The sequence below is a fragment of the Geotrypetes seraphini genome, chromosome 4 (genome assembly GCF_902459505.1).
Source record: "Geotrypetes seraphini chromosome 4, aGeoSer1.1, whole genome shotgun sequence".
Classification (NCBI taxonomy): domain Eukaryota; kingdom Metazoa; phylum Chordata; class Amphibia; order Gymnophiona; family Dermophiidae; genus Geotrypetes; species Geotrypetes seraphini.
The window spans coordinates 185831118-185841434 of record NC_047087.1 but is presented as its reverse complement, the minus strand read 5'-3'; the positions used below and the strand labels follow the sequence as shown (position 1 = coordinate 185841434).

General features: G+C 42.8%; 1 protein-coding gene across 1 annotated transcript in view; it reads left to right on the top strand.

Moving 5' to 3' along the window:
* The first annotated feature begins 720 nt into the window (after positions 1-720).
* Positions 721-10317, top strand: part of LOC117359729 (protein Wnt-8b-like) — a 40269-nt gene continuing 30672 nt past the window's right edge. The window contains exons 1-3 of the mRNA XM_033942946.1: positions 721-741; positions 1283-1316; positions 1977-2030. Of these exons, the coding sequence (XP_033798837.1) occupies positions 721-741; positions 1283-1316; positions 1977-2030 (109 nt within the window). The remainder of the gene's footprint in view (positions 742-1282; positions 1317-1976; positions 2031-10317) is intronic.

Here is a 10317-nt window from a genome sequence, read left to right as displayed (position 1 = left end):
GCCCGGCTAACTCCTGCAGTCTGAATATCGATCTCTGTGTGTCTAATTCAAATTCTATTTTGTTAATCTGTCTCTTTAAAGAGTGTCCAATATAAAAAGATATTGCCATCATCGTTTTCAAATAGAGTTTTTTTCATTTGTTATTCTGTACTTTATTTATTCTATCCTATTATTGCATTGTAGTTCCTTTCTTTCTTTCTTTGATTAGTTTATAAACCGCTCTATTAATTTGTATTGAAGGATGGTATAACAATTAATTAATATACATATACATATACTGTACAGCAATAGCAGTTGAGACCTTTACTGGTGAAGAAACAGACCTCTTATTATGCTTTTAGCAAAAGGCTTAAACCTTTTCTCTTCCAACAGTTTCTGAAGTAAGGTTGATTTTTTAAAAATGTTTTTTCATCTTCATTCATTTAACTGTAGTTCAGTATTTTTTTGTAAACGCTCTGGACACTTTGGGGGAGAAAGCAGTCCATAAACCCAGGATTAGAATTAGCATTCGAATGTAGTGCCTATGCTTTGAAGGGAAAGTTATGAAGGGCTATGTGACTCTGATGGCTCATCAAAACATTATTCCAGAGTTTATTTTTAAGTTTTTGGTTTGGATAAGGGTAATATTTTTTCTAGTTTGGTTATTAGTTTGCCCCCTTCTAAGAAATTAATTCTTGCCAGCATACGTACTTTTGAAGTGAACATGTTGTATGTGCTTAAATGACTTTTAAGACTGAAGAGGTAAGTTCCAAAACCTGTTAATTGCAGTTTCTTCAAAAATTAGTTCCTATGAGACAGACTGCCTTTAAAGACAGCCATGGGATGTGAGATTTACACTAAAATACATTTAATTGAAAGATATGCACTATTCAGTGAAAAAGTGGTGAATTTTGGATAGAATTCCTGACAATAAACACTTGCATTTATCCAGAAAACAGCTTTTCATACTTAACAGTTTTGGGAACTCACCTCTTCAATTACCCACTAAGCTTTCATGGGAAAAAAAAAAGAAATAATTGTACAGCTAGAGGTAATACTGTCCTGGGGGGACTGCCAAAACACTACAGAAAAATATTCCACCAATTGATTACCAGCAGAAGATTGTAGAAACCTACATTTTCTTTATATTCTGAAATGCAAATAATAATGTCATCGTTAATCAAGATTTTCTTTTCTCTTCTGGAATTTTTAAGAGAGTGAGGGAGGAATCCCAAATATGTTCTGCGAGAAGAGGATTAGGTCACCTGCATCTCATTTAATGGTTTGTCTTTCTCTCTTTCAGGTCAGTGAACAATTTTCTGATGACAGGCCCAAAGGTAAGTAAAGGCCCTCTGCTGTGATTTTTCTCATTTTTTGTCACATATCTGGGTAAGGCTTTTCATCTGTCCCTTCTAGATTTGCCCTGGTTCAGCCCTCCGTGATGTTTAAGTTTTCAGGAGAGCTTGTAAGTTAAATAGGTACAGGACTGGAAATAAACTTGTGTTTGAGTCCCTTGGTGAGGGGTCACACATTGACTGTGTCCCAAGAATAAAACTAAACTCAGTTTTGAAATGTTGGTGTCACTTCTCACTGCAAACTGAAAAGGAAACACAAGGGGGTCTTCTACAGCTGAGCACCTCCTTTTAGGCACACTGATGCTACACAGTGTAGCCACACTGGAGCCCTAGGCCGGGACTCAGCAGCGCCTTCAGTGGCCACCAACAAAAAGTACACCAGCGTGTGACTCAGACTGGAGTCACCCTGCAGGATTTTTAAGGACCTCAATCAGAAACCACCAACAGTTGTAGAATGGCAATAAAGAAAATTTACTATTCAAAATAAAGTCAGAATGTCCAAACAATCAAATTGGTTCCGAGTTCATTGAAGTACATAAATGTTCAAACCAAAAACAAAAAGAAGGCAGAGGTAAAAACCCTGCCAGGATTCATGATCTCTTTTCTCAATGGCTCAGTCCTGCCTGTGATATTCTTTCACAGGGCGGCTGGTATCTCTAACTTCTTTTCCCCAGTCTGCTCCACAGCAGAACTCAGGTAAGCACAGTTCATAGAATCAAAATCAGTTCCTGGATAATGTGTTTTCCCTCAAACATTTCCAGCACAAACACCAAAATAAAGCATCCAGCCTAAATATATCAGCGCTGGGTAAAGAGGAGTGCTATAAGTTTGCCTTTCCACAAGCACAAAACAGCTTTCAAAAAACCCTCCTGGATGTATGCAAATGTCTCCCTCCCCACCTCACTCTTAACTCTTCTCACCATTGCACAATTCAAACAGTCTTTGCAAAATGACTGGGAGCAGAAAAACGAAACCAGCCATAAAAATAGGAACAAAACACTCACAGTCTGTGTTCAGTTTGAGCTGATCACCACTCCCACATCCATTGGTTCTGGAGACACACACAGCTCCTCAGCAGGTAGCTCTCCTTGTAGTTCCATGGGAGTTTCTTCATCAGCTACAGATACTTCTGGAGAGGTTCCAGCTTTCTCCACCTCCATGGGTGTACAGCCATTACTCCTGCTTGAGCCAGGGAGGTCCACGGGAAGAGAGCCCTCAGCTTTCTCCCTATCCTGCCTCCCAGTTTGTGGAGGACTGCTGGCCTTTCTAGGGGAGGGACACGCCCTGATCCGCCTGAGTCAACAGGGAACTGCTCCTCTCTCTGACTCCCCCGGTGGTGGCCTAGATAATAGGACCATGGCTTGCTTTCAGGTCCTGCTTCTCTCTTGCTCCCCTGGTAGACAATAGGTAAACAACAGGGACCATGGCAGACACGGAGCCTGACTGGTCACAACAGAAAGGACATCTCGGATTTTGGGGATGTCAGAGCACAAGGGAGGGGCACACAAACTTTTGCATCACCCTGCTACTGTTCTATGTCCCCTCATGACCTCCACATATTTATTTATTTATTTTAAAATATTTCTAGCCCACTTGTCTACAAATCTCATTGGCTACCAGTCTCTCATAAAACAACTTATAAGATCCTCCTTCTCATCTTCAAAATTGGAACTTCCCACCTGCCTGCCTTTCTAGACAAATATCCTTTAGATCCACTAATCAGAACTTATTGACAGTCCCCTCATTCAAGGATTTATACTATACTAGTCTTGAAGCCCGTTACATTAACGGGTGCTAGAATATATGTCTGTCTGTCTTTCTTTCTTTCTTTCTCTCTCCCTCCCACTGTCTCTCTCTCTCCTTGGCTCCCTTTCTCTGTCTTTCTGTCCCTCTTCTTGAACCTGTGTCTTTCTTCCTTTATGTCTCCCTCACTCTGTCATTTTTTCCCTGCATTTCACCGTGCAGCAGCAACAGCATTTCCCTCCCCCCCTCCCCCCCACTTCCCTGTGCAGAAGCGGTATTTCCCTTCCCCTCCAGGTCCCTGTGTAGCAGTAGCAGCATTTTCCCCCACCCCACTTCCCTACTCTTATCACATGTGGTCTGTTCCTTTTGGCCTCTCCCCCTTCCCTTCCCACAGTCTAGCCTGCTCCAAGGGCCCCCCTTCCCTTATTGCGTTGCTCGCAGGCAGGCCCAACTTGTCCCTGCATGTTAACTTTTTTAAAATTGTGTTGCCCTCCGTCGCATGGCTGGCTGCCTGCCTGGTCCCTTTGAGCAGCTCGCTACTGTAGTCTTTTCTGTCAGCGTTTCCCTGCCTGTCCCGCAGTCTGGCCTGCTCCGGGCAAATTTTTTTTTTATGTTTTAAAGTTGTCGCCGCGGCTCCTCTCAATCCCCGCCAGCGTCGGAAGCCTTCTCCGACGCTGGTGCGGCTCGTGAGAGGACCGACACCACGATCTTTTGGAGAGCAGGGAGTCCAGTGCTGGTGGCCAATCCTGCCGGCGAGTGTAAGTAGATGCTGGGGACTCCTGCGGCCACGGACCTACATCTCACAGATCAGAGATCACGGAAGCACGCAGGTATGAGTGCGCATGCGCGGCTAGGGTTTTATTATTTAGGACTAGAAACACCATTTTTTCCGCAGTTGTGCCTTCACTTTGGAACGCAATGCCACCACACCTCCACTCTGAAAATTCCCTTAACAAGTTCAAAACACACTTTAAAACATTTCTATTTAAAGACGCCTATTAAAATTCCAATTGAGAACCCAAAATAAGGAAAAATGGAAAAAAAACAACAATAAATGGAGAATCGCTTTTAAGAAGTGACATCCCCCTTCCCTTCTTGTTCTATCCATCCCCTCTCTCCTTCCTTTTATTTTTATTTTAGACAATGTAATTAAAATCCTCCTTTCCCTCTCTCTCCTCTTGTTCTCCCACCCGTCCAAATTAGGTCCTTGTCTTGGCCACATTTCGCCCCCAGTCCTGTCCTCAGTGCCGCCCCATTCTGTCCCCACACAAACCTCATGTCTCCTTCCTTGAGCTCTGGGCCATGTCTAGAGGGCCTCCACGCATGTGTGGATGTCGACACGATGACATCACGCTCATATGTATATAGGTGTGATATCATTCACGTCAACGTCCACGCATATTCAGAGGCCTTCCAGACACATCCCCGAGCTCAGGGCCTTCCAAAACATGGATAAACTACCTACAAATATCTTTCTACTTGGGGCCATGACAACAATAGCGCTTTACAACATTCATCCCTACCAGAACACCTGGCCATGATCACACATGCTGAACACAAATAAACCCTATGCAAATACAGGCCATAAACTAAAATGAAACCCTAAGATGCCAGACTCTGTATGCAGTACAACACCAGAGAAATAGAAAGAAATACATTTCTTCCTGAACATTGCAAAATATAGGTAGCAAATGCAAATTCTGAAAACTGACACATTTCAATCACTAAATTGAAAATAAAATCACTTTTCCTACCTTTGTTGTCTGGTGATTTTATTTTTCTACTCATCTTTTCCCAGTCTCTGGTTCCCTTTCTTCTGTCTGTGCTCTTAACTCTCTTTCTAGGGCCTTCTTATTCATTTGTTGTTTTTCTCTCCTTCCATTTCTGCCCTACAACCACCTTTGGTTTCTCCTTCACTTTCTGCCCTACATCCATCATTAACTTTTAACATTCAACTTTCTTACCTTTTTTTTGCTTCCTCCTCAAATCTGTCTACTTTTCCATGTCTTCTCTTTCCATCTACCCATGTGCACTATGTCCTCCCTCTCTCTGCCTTTCCCCACATCCATGTGTGTCATCTCCTCCCTCTTTCTTCTCATCTATTCTCATCTATATATAAACAGCATTTCTTCCATCTCTTTTCCTTTTCCCACTCCTACCATCCCTGTGCATGATATCCTCCCTCTCTTTCCCTCTCCTATGGTCTAACATCTGTCTTCCCCCTTCCCCCCTCCTATGAATCGGAGTTGCTCAGAAACAACCCCTGTATAAAACAGTAACATATAAACAGAGTCTTCCCAGCCCAAGGGATGACTAACATCTAAGAATCAACTTGGATAAGCAGAAGCAGACAGTAGGCAGGTGCAAGAAGGACAGGGCAGGAGTCTAGAATGTCTCCCCTATCTACTGGAAAAGAGCTTACCAAGATAAGTACATAATCTCTTTTTCAAGTGCAATAGGGGAGACATTCTAGACAAATGGAATGTACCAAAACAGTCCCTAAATGCCAGGGCGGGCTAACTGCGCCAACCTGGAAAACCGAGGACCTGAGGGCAGAGTCCTGTCTCTCCACCACATCCACTCTGTAATATTGGCAAACTTTTGCAAAGAGGACCATGTTGCTCCCAGGCATATTTCCTCAAGGGACACCACATTAACTTCAGCCCATGAAGAAGCCATAGTCCTAGATGAATGCGCTTTAACGGAGAGCAGAGACTGAGTCCCAGCCAGAATATAGGCTGACAAAATGGCCCTAGGGATCCATCTGGAAATGGTGGCCTTGAAAGCGGGGATGCCTCACTCAACAGAATGAGTCAGCACTAACAGAAGGTCAGAGAGACGAAAGTAGTTAGTGTTTTCCAGGTAGCAAAGAAGCACCCTGCGTAGATCACGTTTCTTCAAAAGATGATCTTGTGGCCTGGAACCAGTAGGCTGGAAAACAGGCAAACGCAGCTCCTGATTAACATGGAAGCCGAAATCAACTTTGGCAGGAAAGAAGGAACTGTGCACAAGGAAGACCTGACACTAAGAATCAGTGGAACGGCTCTCTACAAGAAAGAGCTTGAAGTTCTGAGACATGGCTCGCTGAAGTAACAGCGACCAGAAAGACAATCTGGAAAGTCAAGGCCAAGAGGGAAGCATCCCAAATAGGCTCCAAAGGAGCTGCGGTAAAGCCAAACAGCACACAGTTGAGGTCTCACAAAGGGTGCAGTGGTGTAATCGGCAGTCTAATGGAAAAAGCCCCGTGTAGAAATCTGGCAATGGGCATGGTGAGACAGACAAGACTAAGGATGATTCCAGCCTCTGAAACAAAAGAGCCCAGCCACTTGGACACAAAGGGATGCCACAGTGAGGCCTGTAGTTAGACCAGGCAGAAGAAATACAAGAACCACTGAAAGCGGAGCGGAATATGGCTCCATTCGTTCCTGGTCACACCAGTGCTGGAAAGTCTGCCGTGCCCTAGCAGAGGCAGGCACAGTAGTCAACTTCATAGACTTGAGAAGCGTAGCAATAGCTACCTCCGAATAGTCTGTGTGCGCTAAAACTGCACATGCAAAAGCCATGCTGTAAGAGCAAAGCGACCTCATCTCATTGGGACACCTATTACAGAGCTTAAATCTCACCTTCCACATCTATGCTGATGATATCACCGTCGTACTTCCATTATCCGATATTTCTCCGAGTTTCATCACTTACCTATCCAATATCCTAAACCAAATTGAGCTCTGGATGAAGGCCTACAAACTCAAACTGAACACAGAAAAAACCAAATTTTTCTTAGCCTCTCCCAACGAGCAGATAAAAGATAACAAGATCCACATGAATGGCAAAGATTACGAAATTGATCAATCTATTAAAATACTAGGGGTTACCCTTGACAGGCACCTAACACTAGAAAAACACACTGACCTAATGTTCAAAAAATGTATCTCTACCCTATGGAAACTTCGCACCATCAAAAAATTCTTCGATGAATCATCCTTTCGTCTACTAGTACAAGCCTCCATCTTGAGTACTCTGGACTACTGCAACATCATATTCTTGGGAGCATACAAAAAGTCCCTCCAAAAGCTAAGATTAATCCAAAACACTGCCGTCCGTCTCATCTTCGGACTCAAGAAATGGGAACATATCTCTCCATACCTCCAAAAACTCCACTGGCTACCAGTAGAATCCAGAATACTCTTCAAGTTTGCCTGCATCAGCTTCAAAGCGATCTTCGGAATGCTACCAACCTACCTAGCCTCCCAATTCCTCACCTACTGCCCAAAAAAGACCTCCCGCAGAACAAACCTCTTTACCTACCCATCCCTGAAATCATGCCACTACAAGAAGTACCTAAACAGAATGCTTTCCTTCCAGGCAGCTCAACTAAACACATGGCTAGCAAAACCAATACTTGAAGCCACATCATACGTGGACTTCAGAAAATCTCTGAAGACCCGCCTCTTCAACACCACCTAAACCCTCCCCCTACCAATTATAAACCACATCGAAAGTCCTTTTCCCCTCCCCCAACGTCTTATGCTTTACCTCTCTTACGCTTATCATATATATCTAGCTGTAAACAGCACTGATCCTTAGTAACTGTTCATATTGTATCATCCTATAACTTAGTATAACATCCTGTATCTGATTGTAAACATCCTATAACTGTTCTCTTGTCAATATCTGAACCTTACTGTAATCACCCCAGTACCCGCTTACCTTATACTTTCCTGTATCTTATTGTAAACATCCTGTAACCGGTCTCTTGTTAATATCTTGTACCTTTCTGTAAACACCCCAGTACCCTGTACCTCATTGTAAACATACTGTAACTGTTTTTTCGTGTTAATATTTCGTACCTTATTGTAACCACCCAGTACCTGCTCACTTTGTAATATCCTGTATCCTTCTGTTAACCCTGTACTCCCTCTAGACACAATTTCACTGTAAACCGCTTCGAACTTAGGGTATAGCGGTATATAAGAAATAAATTATTATTATTATTATTATTATTATTAAAACGCTCCAAATCAATTCACTTCATTTGATCCAATTCAATTCAGTACAATTCAGTTTTCTTCAATTATTTAAAATATTTGACTTACCTTTTCCCTTTTAAAGTACACTACTGCTTTAAAGTGCTTCATCAAAAGTGCTTATGTGCCATAAATACTTCAGTTCATTCAATCCACTGCAATTCATACAGTTGTATTTCATATAGGGCTCCTTTTACAAAGCCGCACGCACTAATTTGCCGGCCGCGCTAGCCACTACCGCCTCCTCTTGAGCAGGCGGTATTTTTTCAGCTAGCGCAGGGGTTAGCGCGCACTAAAAATGTGCGTGCGATAAAGCTGCTAACGCAGCTTTGTAAAAGGTGTTATTCAATGCTTAAAATACTTAGCTCGACTTTGCTCTTTTTGAAACCAAGGCCGTTGCTTATTTTTACAGTCTTACAACAAGGCCTGCGTTTTGGCGGGACAGACTTTTCACCCTGCTGCTTCAGGGATATAACTCAAGCAACGCTAAGAGAAAAGAGCTAAATATTAATGATTAAAAGAAAAAAGCTATTTAAAAACATTCTCTATTGCACAAAAGTTACTTATTACGTTGTCTGAGGATTTACACGCCAATGTCGGTTCCGAGCAAACAAGCAAGCACGGCGCTACATCTCTTATTAAAAGGAACGGCATGACGTTTAGCCTGCACGTACTAAAGGCTTTTGCTTTCCTCCCATATACGTTCTCTTTCCTGTATTTATTGTAGTTCTTCCCCCTTTCCTGCTCGTTCTTAGCACATTAATTTTGTGTTTGTCTGAGTAAAATTGGTCTGTTTATTATTGTTTTTAATTTTGTGCTTACCCCTTAAGAACATAAGAACATAAGCAGTGCCTCCGCCGGGTCAGACCATAGGTCCATCCTGCCCGGCAGTCCGCTCCCGCGGCGGCCCGAACAGGTCACGACCTGTCTGAATCACCAGAAGGGGCCCCCTTGCCACCTTGGTTTCCCATTGAGTCCTATCTTCCCATCGAAGTCCTAACCCTCCGGTCTTGCACATGCACGACCTGGTTGGATTTCTATACTTATTACCTGGTTAGCTTTCTATACCTGTGTTACATCCCAGCACCTCTCTCAGTATCCCACGATCCCTTTATCCCTCAGGAATCCGTCCAATCCCTGTTTGAATCCTTGTACCGTACTCTGCCTGATCACTTCCTCCGGTAGCGCATTCCAAGTGTCCACGACCCTTTGGGTGAAAAAAAACTTCCTTGCATTTGTTCTGAACCTATCTCCCTTCAGTTTCTCCGAATGCCCCCTCGTACTTGTTGTCCCCTTCAGTCTGAAGAATCTGTCCCTATCCACCCTCTCTATGCCCCTCATGATCTTGAAGGCCTCCTTTTTTCCAGAGAGAAGAGCCCCAGCCTATCCAACCTCTCGGCGTATGGGCAGTGTTCTAGCCTTATTTTATTGTTGTAAAATGCTTAGGGCTCCTTTTACTAAGGTGCGCTAGCGTTTTTAGCGCACTCACAAAATTACCTATGCGTCAAGATACTATTAATTTGGGAGCAACGTTTCTTCTAGCATACCCCTGCAAATGCTTGGTTAGGTATTTGGGAGTCAAATACACTTTTTTTTCTCCAAACCATCTGAAGGAATTCCTGGATGTGAAGAAGATCGTCAAGGACTGAGGGATAACGAAATTTTAATAGCTGGTGCTTAGATACATTAAGCCTATTTGTTAATTAAATTCTTCTTTAATTTTTCTCTCATATATTTTCTTGATTGACCACCCCCCAAAGATTGTGGTCTAAGAAGGGGATAAAGAAATGCTTTTTATTTCTATAAGTATGAGTTTATAATACTTCTGTGTTGTTTTTGCCTCCCTGTGTTTATTGTAGCAAGATGTAGTCTTGTAAATTTTGTTGAATAAGAAATAAATAATTTTTTTTAAAAAACACAAAATTATCGCGCGCGGTACGCTTCTAGAATAACGTCAGCTCAATGCTGGTGTTAAGGTCTAGCGCGCATGGCAATTTAGAGCGCGCTATTTCGCTTGTTAAGGCCCTAATGCACCTTAGTAAAAGGAACCCTTAGTATTTGATAAGCATTCAATCAAATTTACAATAAACTTGGAAACTTGGAATTCCTTCTGCAGATGGCATATGGCTATTGGGATACTATCACTTGTCTGGAATGTCTCCCCTATTGCAGTGGAAATCTCAATACATTCATTTTGAGTGATCTTAAATAGCATT